A 15,550-nucleotide genomic window follows, 5' to 3' on the forward strand; every position below is an offset into this window, starting at 1 on the left:
GTCCCTCACCCCACCTTCACCCCTCCTCTTCTCTGGGGGACAGGGGTTTGGTGGACATGGAGGACTGTGTGTAGGGGGGGTACCACCTCTACTTGCCTGGCAGGTTGTTGATGTAGCCACCGTCCATTAGCAAGTTGCCATCTTTGGGGTCGCAGAGAGGCGGCAGGTACCCCGAGAGGGTCATGCTCGCCCGCACATAGCGCCACAGTGAGCCTGGCACACCGGGGAGGGAAGGAGGGAGGAGGAAGGGGGATAACATCTCAATAACGTTGCCTAAACGTCTCAGGTTAGTGCCGACGCAGACCACAGTCCCAACCCCACAGGGCGGTTGGCCAAAGGGAGGTAGCCAGACCCGGCAAAGGCTAGGACTGTGGTTCTGCCCACCTTTAGACTCTGATGTACACCACTGCAAACCTCATTACCTTGCACAGAGACCTTGTGTGACTATGGACCCGTGCATAAGGTAAAAGAGTATATGGCAACCATCACAGAGCAAGGCTGTTTTGATCTCCAAATGATGTCTCAACAACAGCGTTTGTTCCACGTCACCTGATCAATTAGCTCCTCTCCTAATTTTCTGCAAAATTGTCTGATAATTTGAATGTTAAGTAATCATATTGAAGCTGAAACTGATCATGAGAAACCAAGCTAAAACGGTAAACAGTAAACAGTAAACCGGTCAGAGAAGGAGCGGCAGCAGCTGATGTTGTGACATTGTTTGGAGATCTGTCACAGTGAACATGTCAGGGGGCAACCGGCCTGTCCAGTCCTGCAGTACAGCTCAGCGCCAGCAGGGGGCAGGAGCAGGCCGGGTGCTGCATGGGTTGGAAGGATAAGGAGCACCGCAAGAGAAAAGAGAGGGGTGCAACTGTGCGTGGGGTTTTGAGCAGGGCAGGAGGAGAATGTGAATGCCGAGGTAGAATTCTCTTTTATGTGAAGAGGGACTTTGAAGGGACTACTTAACTGCCTACAGATTTCAATTTTTCCATAGAGGCTAATTATCATCAGTTGAGGGTTTGCATCTGTGATGCAAAGAAGCTTATTCAGTGTGTACGGGGACCAGGATGGGCAACAGTAGGATCCAGAACACTTACTCCCAAAATAACTCAAAAGGAACAAAATGACACGCCATCAATATATATATTCATGAGAAATATATAGATTGGCTCATACTGTGTGGAATATTGGCATGCACATAAAAGCAAGCAAAGCCAGGGGGGGAGAAGACAGGTGCTTTTTGGGAAAGGCACATCATGTCCCTGTAGGTACAGATGATTCATATGGCACAGAAGCAAAGCCACGAGGACTTCCTCATAAGAAACACCAGGAACAAGCCGCAGCTGAGTCCACATGACAGAAACATTTAGGCCCACAGAGTCGACAGTGATCCACGACATAAACAGACAGATGTAATGATGACCTTGTGCAGTCCTACACAATCTCCAGTAAGGCAGGGAAAAGCACTGAAAAGTACCTCCATCTTCAACACTATCAGGTTTTCTATAACCCAAATACACAGTGCTATTTCTATTTCTCCACACCTGAATCTCAAACTGAAAATGTACCGACAAACTGAACTACTTGCAACACTGCTTTAGAAATTGTGAAATTTTTTGCAAAACCATAAAACCTTAAAACCCTAAAAACAAGCAAGTGAAGTGGCGCATGAAGACGTCAGGGTTTACTAGCCAAGCCCAGAACTTTGGAGATAAAAAAGGGGGGAGGGAAATGGCAGCAAAAACAGGAGGGCCACAAGAAGCAGGACCATCATGCACCTCTCTCTCTCTGACCCATGAATATCCAAACATGCATGGGCAAAACCTCACAGCCAATCGGAGAGTGTGGGTAAGGGGTCGTATTCAGGTGTGGGGTCAAGCCAATTGGGATCTGACAGTGTGTGCAGTGTGTAGTGTGTGCGCATTACAGAGCCAATTGGAGTGAAGAAGATATCCTATTGGCCACTGAAACATGATGCATTGATTTGATCAATCCAAAGACATGTATTGGATTTAGTCTTTCCTTCCAAACCATGGGTACCCAATGTCCAGCTGGTCAGGGCGGGGCTGGTTAAGGAGTGAGTCGGGAACTTGGGAGGGAGAGGACAAGAAGGAGGAGGAGGGTAGCCAAGTGGTCGACTGTCGTTTGATGGACGGGGGAGAGGGGGGTTTGGTGAGCGGGAGTTTGAAGTCTGACCTGGGACATTGTTAACATAGCAACCATCCACAAGCAAGTGGCCATCCTTGGGGTCGCAGAGGGGAGGTAAATAGGGGGTGTAAGAGGCGCTGGCTCTAACATAGCGCCAGACGCAACCTGTCGGGAAATGGAGATGGAGAAGGAGGAACACATCAAACATGGGCCGGACTCCACGTCACAGATGGAAAGAGAGAGGAGGAGGAGCAGGGAGGGACAGAGAGACAGAAAGAGCGCTGGCAAAATAGAGGAAGAGAGCGCAATAGGCTGCGAAGAGCGAGACAGAGAGGAAGGGGGATGAAAAGGGGGTAACAGCTCTTACACAACACAATCTGAACAAAATTACTTTTTGTCCCTACAATTTCTAACAAAATGTAATAACAAATTTGAGATGAAGCCAATGTCATGTAACAGCATACTGTAGGACTATTCCAAGGCCAATAAAATTAATCTACTCTAAGGCCAATTAAAGACTTCAACATTTGAAAATAGTGTAAGTTTCAGCTCAGAACAATGACACAGAACAAGATGCTAAAATATCACCACAATACAATTTAACCAAACACTGCTGTAATAATTTAGAATACCATTTAGGCTTATTATTTTCATGAATTCAAACCAGCCTATCATTATAAATGACAACAAATTTGTTGGATGAGTGACAACAAATTAGCTTTATAGCCTTAGAACAGTTATGCTAAGTCTGTTTGATGTTTTTATTAAGCATATCATATTAAAGAATTAGCATTAGCTTTGTTAGATAGGGAGGCAAGAGGTAGGAGGAGGGCGAGTGCATGTGAGAGAGAGAGAGAGAGAGAGAGAGAGAGAGAGAGAGAGAGAGAAAGAGAGAGAGAGAGAGAGAGAGAGAGAGAGATTCATTTGAAGAAGTAGGCCCTCTAACAAAATTCCCCAAACCGTAGAGAGAGGGGAGAGTTGGATGAAGAGATAGGAGATCTACAAACAAGCTAGATTGGGTGTTTAGTTTCACAGAAGTTTCAGATGTCCAAAAAAAAAAAAAAAAAAAACTCCACTGGACTTACAATGAAGAGTTGAAGACGTTTCACCACTTCAAGTCTTCATTTTAAGTCCAGTGGATTTTGGTTGTATATGTTTTTGGACATCTTACTACCTGAATGACTGAAATGAATCTACACAGGCATAAGTTTCAGATCTCAACCTTAGCAGACTACTGACTGCCTTGAGTTGTCAGCCTCTGGTCATCTTGCTCACTGGATAAACCACAGGAAGTATTGCAAGCTCATATCAGACTGTGTGGTCGAAAGAAAACCACTTAACATCCTCTTTGAACACACTGCCGAGGGGCCTAGCGTGAACGCACCCATGAAAAAAACGGTGCATAAACACTGTTCCTGTTACAATAACTGGAGTCAAAGTGACATATTCAGAGTAGCGCCACACTAGAAATGTATGAAGAAAGGCACACCAGGAAAAAACTAGAGGAAGCAAGGAGAGGAGGTAAAGGTGTGAAGGAAGCAGGGTGGGAGTGGGATTAAGGAGCAAAGGGGAAAAAAGGCAAGGTGGAGTGTTCTGGATCCTACAAGTTGATATGGAGGGAGGGGAGGTAGGCGTCTAGGGATCAGCGACTAAACCAGTTATGTTGCCTAGAGCGTAGCCTATGGATGGACAGCACTGCGATGTCTGTCTGTGCAAAAGGAACCGACATTAGGGAAATAACTAGGGCATGTTTTGGGAGTTTTTAGACACGTTTTGAACACAAAGCAGATGTGTAAGGTAAATGAGGGCAAAGAAAAACAGTGAAGAGGCTACAGCGTCACCATATTAGCCTATTGTAGAGGGTAATAAGAGAGAAGAAGATCAATAATAAAAAGAGAGAAAGAGAAAAAGAAAGATATGAAGTAAGACAGAGTTGGTGAGAGAGAAAAGAAGTGAAAAAGAAACAAACAAACAAAGAGTGATATGGAAACTAGATGGTGAAGAAGAAGTGACAGAGGTGGATGAGGGGAAATGAGACTGAGAGAGAGATAAAGGCTTTGCTCCAGCAGTTAGTACACACATGCCAAGATGCAATCATGAGCATTCAACATTTCTCTGGAAGACCCAGGCCTGCAAAACCCACAAAATCCCCCAAATCCAGCAATCAGTCTCAAGTCTAAATAGCCCACATCAAAAACACTGATGTTACACTGAAACCAGTAATGTCTCAATTGGATCTACACTACATTAGAAGATGGCATAACGCTGTTTATTGTGATTATAGTAGATTTGAAAAATAGATTCTGCCATGGAAAGTGGCGCTTAATTCCACACTGGATTTGGGGGTGGGTGGCCTGATAGGGGTCGTCCCAGGCTAATTCTACTTTAGCTAACATTAGTGATGGTGCATTTTCCCTGCCAGTCAAACATACATACACAATTCAGAAACATTATATCAGTGACGATGCATCAGGACGCAAGCATAGGAACATCTAAATTTTTGTTCTTTTGTCCATATTTCCATGTTTCCCCTAGTTTATAAAATCTCTGTATAAGCCTTATACATTAGAAAGCGTGCAGTCCATTCAGTATAGATTATGCATACACAAGTTAAAGTTATAAAAAGGTGTGTATTGCCTCAAGCCTATTTCATATGTGAGAATATAATATTCATGAGTCTTGTCTTATACAGAGCAAGAAGAGTAACAGTGCCACTTCTGAAGGTTAACTGACTGCCAGTATATTCACTTAGAAGTAAAATGGCACAGTGACTAAAGCTATTACCTAAGTGACTGAGGGCTAAAAGCGTAATCACTGACGGTTTAATTATTTTTAAAACATATATTCATGACCATGCCAATTTCACACATTAGTTTTCCGTCATTCTGGGCAGTATGATTGGACTGAGCTGTGTTAAGTGTTGAGCAAGCGCATTTAACTGCATAGGGTTAGGGTCATGCCCCTTTTTTCAATGTGTGTGTGTGTTTTGTATCTATGTGTGTGTCTTAGCAAACGCTTTTCTGTCTTGATATACACGTGGTTACTATCCTAAGCTTTAAAAATGAAATAAAAAATTTAATAAATTGTATACAGTATATATAACTATAGTCAGCCAATCAATAAACAGCGATATGGTAGAGGGGGCCGGAGCCCGGAGTCAGGTCAGCTGTCACTCACCATCCTGGTGAACACGCATGGCTGAGGCCGTGATGTCAGTGGTGACGTTGAAGTACGGCAGCCACAGGTCCTGGGGACGCACAAAGGAAATAGTTATATTGTACTAAACTTTATCATTATTCATTTTACAATTTTTAACTTTATTTCCCTCATTCTAAAACAAAGCTATTCCTGTCCCCACTTGTTTCTTTTAGCAGACCATGTTGCAATGGCAAACCAGTTCGCGACCTCTCACCTCAGCTTGCTTGTCCTGGAACACTTTGTAGATGCTGGTGTTGAAGGCGGATCCAGAGAACATGGAGGTGATGGGATAGGTCAGGTCCAGGACCGTTTTGAATACCGAGTTCATTGCCTGTAAAGGAACAACAATGTGTAAGAGACGGCAAAATAGAGAGAAATTGAGAGTGTTGTTTACATTCTCGCTCGAATCAATACCAAAAGGTTTTCATTTCTCATCAGTTACAAGGTATTCCCTTTTGATGGAGTTGAAGGCTGCTGGCTAGATTAGACTTTTTTCATTTTGGGACTGATGTTAACAAATATCATTTTGGACATGAGGAATGAGGGAAATGATTGAATGTGGCAGTCAGTCGTTTCCACTGGTTGGCATGAATGGAGACGTGTACCTTGGACCACTCTCTGGCTCTCTGTTTGGTTCGGACGGCACTCCTCTCCTCAGCATACAGTGCACCAATGAACGAGCCGATCGAGGTCCCGCCCACGATGTCAATGGGAATCCCTGCTTCCTCCATGGCCTTGATCACACCCACATGGGAGCAACCTCTGCATGAGTGAAAACAACAACAAGTTAGACAACAGGCAATCAGAAATGCTGCACTGGGCAACTTCACATGTTGCCAGCTCCAAATGGCAGCGAGAGGTAACTGTTTGAAAACTGTTTGAACTTCAGTATCCAAAAATCACTGAATGTGATGTCTGTGATCACTTTATACCAAAGGGACAAGAGAGGCAATGTATGTAACACTGGTGAATCCAGCTTTCCTCTTAATTTGTCACTTCATGTGAGTAGAAAAGTATTCATTCCCAAAACCAGAAATTCACTTGGGCAAAAAGGACAATTCAGCGGTGTCTCAATAAGAGGGGATGGGACGCTCTTCTCTATTGCAACCTCTGCTTTGTGATTTAGGCTGATAAGATTTTTAAGTAAAAATATACCAGTCTTGTCTAGTGTAGCTTTAAGTAATGGAAAATGAGGATGAGATACAACAGATGCCCCAAAATCAGATTAATCGAGAACAGTTTGTATAATTCTGAATAATTTAAATCATTTAAATTTAAATCATTTTCAAGATTGCATGAGGAAAAGAGGAAAACTTTCCATTAGAATGATTCTGTTGTGGAAGACATGTAATAAAGCCAGTGCTGGAGGCTCCAGACAGGAACTGAGGCCAGAAATTTTCCACTAAATGGTGTGACGCATCCACAATCTACGTCTCCTTGGTTTATTTAATATTATGATCAGTCTCCAATGGCCTGCAGGCATGCTGCATGATACTGCATGACGTGTGGGTAGACTGCAATGTCAATATTGCAAGCGGGCATCAAGAAGTTCAATAAAAAAAACCCAACACAAAACAAACATTAAATATTCACACACTTTACCAGGGAATGGGTATATCCAACTCTAGCCCTTCTGAAACACGACCTGCTCCACACCAGTTCCTAAGGCTGGTTGTGGTTCTTCCGACTCACCTGGCTCCGCCTCCACCCAGGACCAGGGCGATGCTGTTGCCAGTCAGAACCCGGGCGAGTCGAGAGAAATCACTGTGTCTGTCTGCTGTCTTCTCAAACACCTTCTCATACACCTCCCTCTGCACACAAACACATAGGAAAAATGGAGAAAAGAAATCATCAACTTCACATGCACCATTCAGCAATTCAGGGTTAGGGTTCTTACACATTTTTCATTTTGAAGCTCCATACTTTGTCCAAAACTTAATTTCTTGACTGGATTCTAAAATTTTGGTCAGTGTTCAAAATTTGGTCAGCATTTCAAAGCACTTCCAATCAGATTAAAGCTTTATGTGGCGTATGCATAGATGTGTGGAGATGGAGGATGGAGGAGAACCTAATTCTGTGTGTGAGTTTCCAGAACTGTAGAATACAACATTAAAAAGTTACCATGATCTCAATTTAAAAAAACAAACAAATACAAAAACAAAGCAAAACAAAAAAATCAATCAGGGCTTGTAAATTAGCCGGGTAGTTTACTATCATCTTGTTCACAGCAAAGCTAAATCCCAGCTAACCAGCCAACCAGACGACAGATGAAACAAGGATTCCTGTGTCACTATCATGTGTGCTAGAGAAGTGTGAGAAAAACCAGGGAGAGATGGTAGAAAAGTTTGCAAGGCCTCTTACCAGTTTGGTGGGGCTGCGTCTGGAGAAGACCCTGCGGGGACACTTGAGGTGCAGGTGTCCAGAGCACCAGCTACGCATGTTGAGCCACTCCACGGTCCTGGAGGGGCCCGGCCCGTCCTCCCTGTGCAGCAGGACCAGCTGCTTCAGGGCCCGAACCGCCGTGTTTTCCAGCATCTGCTCCAACTGGAGGGAAAGACAAGAGGAGGAGGGGGAAGAGGAGAAGGAAGAGAGGGAAAACTTGTATTTGAAAGGTCTGTTGTTGGCAAAAAAGTCATAAAAATTCCCCGCGACACACACATACCTCTCCTGGGGCAGGTTCCTGGTCTCCCAGGCCCACGATGAGGATGCAGTCAGCCTGACGGATGCAGCGCTGAGTCCAGGGGGTCATGCTGCTGTCAGTCTGGTACAGGACGATCCGATTGATGTCCTCCTGCTGGGCCAGCCAGCCGGACAGACGGTACTCATGGATACTGCCGGATAGAAGGGAAAGACACGGATGAAGAGAAGTAACACAGTTTGAATACACCAAAACAGACAGAGACAGTGAACAAAAGCGTGATGAGGTAATGGAAAGTGACAGGGGGAATGTGAACCATAGAAAGAGGATAGCAAAAGGATATTGGAAAATAGAATAGGAGATAGAGTGAGTGGAAATGATGGAGATGGTTACAGCAAAATAGAGATAAATAAGAATGCGACACTGGAGGATATAGGACTATATAGGACATTAGTTGGCGCTTGAGGAGATTTTGGGTTGATATGATAAGATTGAAGATTGAGATGACTCTCTGGTTGATGTCATCAAACTGACCTGTCCAAAGCAGAGGCGCCCAGTCGCTCTCTGATGATGTCACTGGTCAGCAGCAGAGTGGGCCCTAATCATCAGACAGACAGTTTAATATGTAAGCATACAAGACCAATTTGTAAAGAACTTTACACTTCCCCATGTTTATTTCAATTGGCTTTACTATAGCATGCTAGGTCGGTTTCATTTAAGCAGCATACATTTTTACATCAAACAAAAATGGCTCTAATGCCCTTTGCTGTAATGTATAACTAGTAACGAGTTAACTGAATAGAAATCTTGCACTCCAAGAGAAAGAAGGGCTGTTTTGCTTGAATGACATCATCGTGGACCTACCAATGGCACTGAGGGCGTGGCTGAGCTCCAGGTTGAAAGCGTTGATTGGCACCTCGTCACACACAGGCAGGACAGCCACAGTGGAGAGGTTGCTGGCGGGGTTGGTGACGTCAGCACTGGTGGTCACAGTGGGCAGACTCAGGGCTGAACCTGGATGACAGGACCATAGAGTGTGAACTGAGTATGAACTGAGTTTAATGCATCAGGCTGAACCAACAGAGAAATAGAAATATTACTGCTGATATTATCATTATTACTAACATTACCATTATTATTACCATTACTATTATTAACATCCTCATCCTCATCATCTCACCTGAGAAAGGCCCGCGGCCCTGCTGCAGGTTCCCCAGGATCTTCTGGCCCAGCAAGTGGATCAGCCGCGTCACCACCTTAAGACAGAGATCAAGCATTAGTTCCATTTCAACTGTACACAACACCGAACACAGACTGGATTTTCATTTTCAAGTAAGTTAGGAAACTGGTGAATAAGGCGAAGGTACTGACCTGGGGATACCGTCTCTTGATGTTGTTGAGCGTTCCCTCTGGCAGCTTGACCAGCTCCGTGTCTCGGACAGCGTGGACGGTGGTGGCTCTTGGCTGTCTGGTCAGGGCCTCCACCTGAAGAACATATGGCAGGACACCATGAGAGACCACTTCATAATGCATTAGTATAATACTAGCAAGAAGACAATACAGTGGACTGACTAGATCAAAAACCACTTGAAAATGCTTGCCAGATGGGTGGGATTTGGCCCACAGTAGAATCTATTAAGTGTCAGAAATGGCTGCTGGAAAGCAGACAGTAAATGCCAGAAAATAGACAACTGGAGTAAGATATTTTAAAGTAGGGTTGCACAATTAGTTGCATATAAATTTATACTGCAATTTTACTTTAAACATGCCATATCGGCAAACTTGGACATTTTATTTCATTTAAAATGCTCATTCTATTTGAAAATAATTATTGAAAATAAAATTGTTCCTGACGTCGTCACAACTAGCCTTATTTGAAAGTCAGTGAAGTATACGTTTCTGTCACAGAAAAGACAACTTGTCCTAACTGTCCTGATGCAGTAAACCCCAACCATACTCCATGCAGGTTAAAACAAACACTGAGCATTATTTACAAATGATACTTCAGGTCTGAGATTAATAGCCCTTTTTGACTTATTAACTTTCAGCTCCACATTTAATTTCTCTAATACACAGGCAGAATGAGGGTGTGACTAAAGCCTTGTTCTCACCACTCCGATGAGGTCTCCTCGGCCGTACTCCCCCACCAGTTCTTTCTTGCCATTTGCCTTGCGGATGACTGAACGCAGACGGCCATTCAGAATGATGTAGGTGCAGTCTGACTGGTCGTCCTGTCTGTAGACGGGCGAGGAGAGGTCACAGTAAGTATTACAGACACACTGACTTGAGTATTTTTAAATGGGACCAGGAGTTGAGAAGTATACTGCCTGTTTTCTTCTTAAATTGAGTAAATGAACACGATTGTGACTCCCAAATAAGGAGATGAAAGTACTCAGACTCATCTACACACGCACAGAGAAGCAAACTATGACTGTGCATCTCTTTCCATATTAAAGTGTGTGGTAGAATACCTGTAGAGGGCTCTGCCGGCCTCCACAGCCATCCAGTCGATAGCAAAGTCCATCTGCCTGACGAAAGGAGACATGCGGACGGCCACAGTGTGGGCCGCGCTCAGAACCACACTGGGCTGCTCCCTCATGATCCTGCAGGGGGCAGCGCACAGCACAGGGACAGACTTCAGGAATACTTTGTACACAGTATTTACATTCATCCTAATGAAAGTTAAACTGGATGGTTATGGCAAAAAATGAAAGATTCAGGAATTTCTGGAAGACGGATCAGTCTCAGGAGATATTAAAAGATTCAATTTGTGATTCAAACTACAAGGCTTCTTCTGTTCTTTGGATGTATGTTAGCATTGTGGGATGTATAATGGGACATTGTTGCTTTGTTAATGAGATCATATACTGTATATAAGGCTCAGCTGTTTGACCATTCTAGACAAACGACTCACTCGTAGAAGTCGGACTTGGAGATCTTGAGGAAAGTACAGTCTCGGACGGCCTTGATGGTGAAGATGAGCGGCTCTCCGGTTAGCACGGCCAGCTGGCCCACCATCTCCCCCGGCTGGGTCACAAACAGACACACCGCATCCTGCTTGTCAATCATCCGCTGGTAGACATGCAGGCAGCCAGACAGCACAAAGTGCAGACTCACGTCCTGAGAGGAAAGAGGAAGAAGATTAGACACAGAGAAAGCAGAAAAAGAAGCAAGAGAGGAGAAAAATAATGTTTTATTTTCTGCCACCTTCAGTTTTTTGTTTTGTTACGGTGCTTCAATTGCCATATTACACACAGTGAAATTAGGAATTTCTTTCCCTGTGAGTCTCACATACATGCATATATTTCACCAGATGGATAAGAGTTCAGAGGATCAGGAGCATCACCCCTGCAGTAGGTAGGGGTTCAGAATTCTTGCTCTTTCAGGTTACAGGATGGTCTTTGGAACCACCAGGGGCACGTTCAATTGCCCCAAAAGTAGCAAACAGGAAATTAAAAAGGAAACGGTAGTGCGTTGGACGCAAGGTTTTATGAGCAAACACATTGTTCAACCGGAAAATGTTTTACAGCGTAAACTTTGAACGCGCCCCAAGCCACACTGCCACGCTGTTATTTCCAGGTAAATACAGACAGTTCAATCCATTTGAAGTTTCCAGAAAAGGGAGCAATATGTAGTGTGTTGTGCCAAGTACCTGGTCTCCCTGCCTGGCTAACACAGCCCCAGCTTTGGCATGGTGCAGAGTCACTCTCCCATTTAACAAGGCTGGGTCCTGGATTAGAGGAGACAGACAATCAGAGGAAAAGTCAAACAGTTTTAAGAAAGTGAGGCAATGAGGAGAATCAACGTTGGTGAAACAATGTCTTCATTCTCCGTGTTCGTCCTTGGATGAAAACCAAAATGCGGAGGGTGCCGCAACTTAGTTTGTTTCTCATCCTTTGTGCTTACACCAACTTGACATTTTGAAATATGACATGTAGCAATAACTACTGAGAACCGCACAGACAGAAAGTTTACCACACACATCACACACTCGCATGCATTCATCTTCCCTGTCATTACTGCGCTCTCAGATTCCCTTTGATTTCATTTTCAGCGTTAGGTATATTTGAATCAATATTATTTTCCTCACTTTTCATTTATTTCACTTTGTTGTTTTTTTATACTGCTTTCCTCCTTGTTGAGTTTTGGGTCACACTTTATTTGGCTAGTCCAACGCTGATAATCAACTATCAAGTGACTATAATTTGTCACTACTAACGCACAATAGTGTGACAATTTTACTATAGATAATCAATGTCTGGTTTAGGCTTAGGCTCAGGCCTGATGGTTAGTTAAGTATCAACACTGGACTATCCAAATAAAGTGTTACAGAGTTTTGTTGCTGTTTTGTTCAGTTCAGTTCTTCATTGTCCCACATGGGACATTTGGCTTGCAGCATGACACAATACCACAGACAGCACAAATCATTGTACAATAAAAGCAGTAAATTAATAAAAACAGTGAAAACAGTACAATAACAAGACTGAATGTGGAGCAGTATAACTGAAGTACACAATGGTAAATGTGCAAAAGTGCACATTTAGCTTCTATTATCCAATTCAATTGCATTCTCATATGCCATTGTTTTGAGGTGAAATGAGGTAAAGCCCCTTAGGGTTTTATTTAACCAGCATATTTCTGTTTTATCATTGTTTTATGTGAAAACCATGAACTCTAAACTCCAAACCCAGACAGAGAAAGCTGCTGTCTGAGCATTTAAGTGGCTGTGGCTTGATAGTGATGCCCCCCCTCCCATCATCTAGACTGGGCATAGCTCATGAGTCTAGATGGAGCCTACTGGGATGACTGGCTGGCTGACCTCCTTTCAACATCTTAGTCATTTTAATCTTTCAGCAGATGCTCCAGGATGCCACAGTGACTTAAGACAGTGTGCTCATTCAAGTGTAAAAGAATAATGTAATGTGTCTATTGTTATTCCTCAATCCACGGAATGGTCACAGCCATTATGATTAGTGGTTTTAGTTGATATCTTTCTTGACTAAACTTTTTAGCCAATGAGACATTTTTCTGCTTTTTTCTCCGCAGTAAATGCTACATAGTGCTACAATGAGTCACCATTTTGGAAATAATTTACAGGGACCTGGATAGAGTCCTGTTTGAAGCTTTAATGTGTCAGGCAAACTTCTCACTCAAGCTGAAAATTTCAACTTGAGCAAATGCCGCTTTGTCTCAGTTTGTGCCGCCTAGAGTGAAGTTGAATCTATCTCACTCCATCCGCCTCCTTCCACAGACATTACATGCATTTGCCCTGCCTCCATTTTTACCAATGCCAGGGTTAGGGGTCTGATTCCAATTGGGGCCACTCATGCTAAAAATGTACATAGTTATGGTACTGTAAGATGCTTTGGATCAAAGCATCCACAAAATGACATAATGTTAGCTTGTGTTGTGATAGGAGCAGATTTTTTTTTCCTTTCTTCCTTTCTTTTTAATAGTGGCTGTTACATATAATAATAAACAGACTGCGTAAATACCCTGCGATACCACTACATAGTAACTGAGTAAACATGCCACTGGTAAACATCATCAAAAAATAAATTAAAAAGAAGTTAAACCAACCTCAATCCTCATGAGTTTGAGGATTTCTTTCTGGGCCTCCTCAAACAGAGCAGCGCTGGGCCGACCGGGCAGAGGCGCAAAAATGCTGTCCACCCCTGACTCCTCCTCTGGGTACAGGTAGACTCCGGAGGGAACCTCATCCACCGTCACCCTCCTCTCCCGCTGGTCCTGGGACACAGACTGCAAGGATATACAAGAAACTCTGATGAGTCTCATTCCAAAAAAAGGCTTCCTCCAGTTGAAAAATGGAGCATCTGCTCCTACAAAATGATTGCTGGTCCAAAAATAAAACTCGCTATGAATTATTAGTGAGATAATTAGGTATCTTAAGACCTTTACTTGCAAAACAGTAATGTTTCAGATTATATAAAAAAGCTGTGATTTTGATATATTGAACAATGAAAATTGCACTAAAATTTTCAAAATGGATATATAGTGTTTTGGAATGATTAAAGATTGGGGAAGGACATTTAGAAGTGTGCCATGTTTGTTTACAGGATAATGTAATAATGTACATGTAGTTATAGTCGAAAATTTATTGTCAGCCATCAAGTAGAACATTTTTTATTAGCATTATAGAGACACTACATTTCATATACTGTATGTGTATACTGTATATATCCTTAATAATAAGTAACATCCTTTATTACCTTCTGATCCATATCTCAAACCAACACCCCTACCTTTGCTGCTGCAGTGACCCAATTTCCTCTCAGGGACTCAATAAAGTTTATCTTATCTTATTTGTGTAAGTGTCTGTAGTGTACTGACCCGTGTGAAGGTGGGAGGGGTGTTGCCATCCTCTGCAGAGACAGAGATCCGTCCCCTCTCGTATGCCATGTCAAAGTCTGATCTCAGGCTTTTCTGTATACCTGCACGGACAAAAATCAGATAGCATTCTTCAGACTTCAGCCTTCATCCAATAAACCGCTGTTGTCAGCTGAAAACTGCTTGCATCTCAATTTTGTATTGTTTTCATGTTTGAATTAAAGGATTGCATGAACCTTGGAATGGAGAAAGTCTCACCGTCCTCACCTGGCCAAATGAACCAAACTAAAGGAGTAAACGCTCCAGAGTTCAAATAAACTGCTCCAAACATGACTGGTGTGAATGCACCCTAAGACTAGTTACAGCAGGTAGTGTACAGTAGATGGGCATAGTATTGAGAGTTTTGAGAGCCATGGTTCTGGGACACCAGAGCTTAGCATTGAACCCTTTGGTGGTCCTAATTCATCAAATAATCTGTGAAGGAAGCTATCCACTTGCTAAATCCAAACACATACCAGCTCCTCACCCACCCTCTTTTCCTCTAGCGTCCAAGCAATGCTTCTATATAAGTGTTCACCCAAAACAGCACATGGGATAGTTACATCATACCGTGTGTATTTGTAAAAGAAAATGTTGAGAAAACCCTATTATGACAGCAGAAAAGTCTCTCACCAGCGATGTCCACAGGCATGGAGATGGTCCTGCTAAGAGTTGGCACTGTTGCTCCATCCTTCCCTTGTTCCCCTCCTGTACATAAACCACAGGTGCAGCGTTTTAACGAGCTACCAAGCACAAAATCGGCATCGGAGCAAATTGGAGGGTGATGATGCCATGCTTTTAATAGAAACCAATAAATACATAAATAATATTAAGTTTCTCAACAATCCACAGTGGTTTTGACTGTCTTTGATAGGGCCAGACTTAGCCTTTCAAAGACTCTTCGCTCTCTTTTTAGTCATTTTAAAAGCTACACACCACATTTTTGACTTGTGCCTTGTTCAGACAGACCCTATCAGACTGTTTATAGTCTTCTCTCCCCACCTGAATTTTCACCCTTGACGGCAGCTTCCCGGTGCTCCTCAGATACCGTCAGGCTGCCGAAGCGCTTGCCGTGGCGGATGGGACTGGTGCGAGTTGGGTGGGGGGAGAGGGGCGGCAGGCGCAGGGGCTGCATCTCCTGTGGGACAGTGTGCCAGTTCATGTGTGTGTAGCAGACAGTAC

The 15,550-nt window shown here is 43.4% G+C and overlaps 1 protein-coding gene across 5 annotated transcripts in view; it reads right to left on the minus strand.

Annotated features, from left to right (window-relative positions):
* The window catches only part of pnpla6 (patatin-like phospholipase domain containing 6), a 33,018-nt gene that overhangs the window by 5,191 nt on the left and 12,277 nt on the right, over positions 1 to 15,550 (minus strand). For 2 of the 5 annotated variants that reach the window (XM_071525057.1, XM_071525056.1), the window contains exons 12-31: positions 15,371 to 15,506; positions 15,002 to 15,076; positions 14,333 to 14,433; positions 13,562 to 13,741; positions 11,634 to 11,711; positions 10,896 to 11,101; positions 10,453 to 10,584; positions 10,093 to 10,216; positions 9,353 to 9,466; positions 9,162 to 9,237; positions 8,846 to 8,995; positions 8,516 to 8,579; positions 8,006 to 8,174; positions 7,705 to 7,887; positions 7,036 to 7,154; positions 5,949 to 6,105; positions 5,558 to 5,674; positions 5,323 to 5,392; positions 2,194 to 2,310; positions 97 to 213 (exon numbers count right to left, since the gene is read on the minus strand). In XM_071525057.1, coding sequence (XP_071381158.1) covers positions 97 to 213; positions 2,194 to 2,310; positions 5,323 to 5,392; positions 5,558 to 5,674; positions 5,949 to 6,105; positions 7,036 to 7,154; positions 7,705 to 7,887; positions 8,006 to 8,174; positions 8,516 to 8,579; positions 8,846 to 8,995; positions 9,162 to 9,237; positions 9,353 to 9,466; positions 10,093 to 10,216; positions 10,453 to 10,584; positions 10,896 to 11,101; positions 11,634 to 11,711; positions 13,562 to 13,741; positions 14,333 to 14,433; positions 15,002 to 15,076; positions 15,371 to 15,506 — 2,485 coding nt within the window. The remainder of the gene's footprint in view (positions 1 to 96; positions 214 to 2,193; positions 2,311 to 5,322; positions 5,393 to 5,557; positions 5,675 to 5,948; positions 6,106 to 7,035; positions 7,155 to 7,704; positions 7,888 to 8,005; positions 8,175 to 8,515; positions 8,580 to 8,845; positions 8,996 to 9,161; positions 9,238 to 9,352; positions 9,467 to 10,092; positions 10,217 to 10,452; positions 10,585 to 10,895; positions 11,102 to 11,633; positions 11,712 to 13,561; positions 13,742 to 14,332; positions 14,434 to 15,001; positions 15,077 to 15,370; positions 15,507 to 15,550) is intronic. The other 3 variants (XM_071525061.1, XM_071525059.1, XM_071525060.1) reach the window with 2 other exon arrangements.

This window comes from Centroberyx affinis, unplaced genomic scaffold (genome assembly GCF_046629955.1).
Source record: "Centroberyx affinis isolate AG114_WGS23_722 - 3 ecotype Tasmania unplaced genomic scaffold, CSIRO-AGI_Caff_v1 ptg001260l_1, whole genome shotgun sequence".
In the NCBI taxonomy this organism is placed as follows: Eukaryota; Metazoa; Chordata; class Actinopteri; order Beryciformes; family Berycidae; genus Centroberyx; species Centroberyx affinis.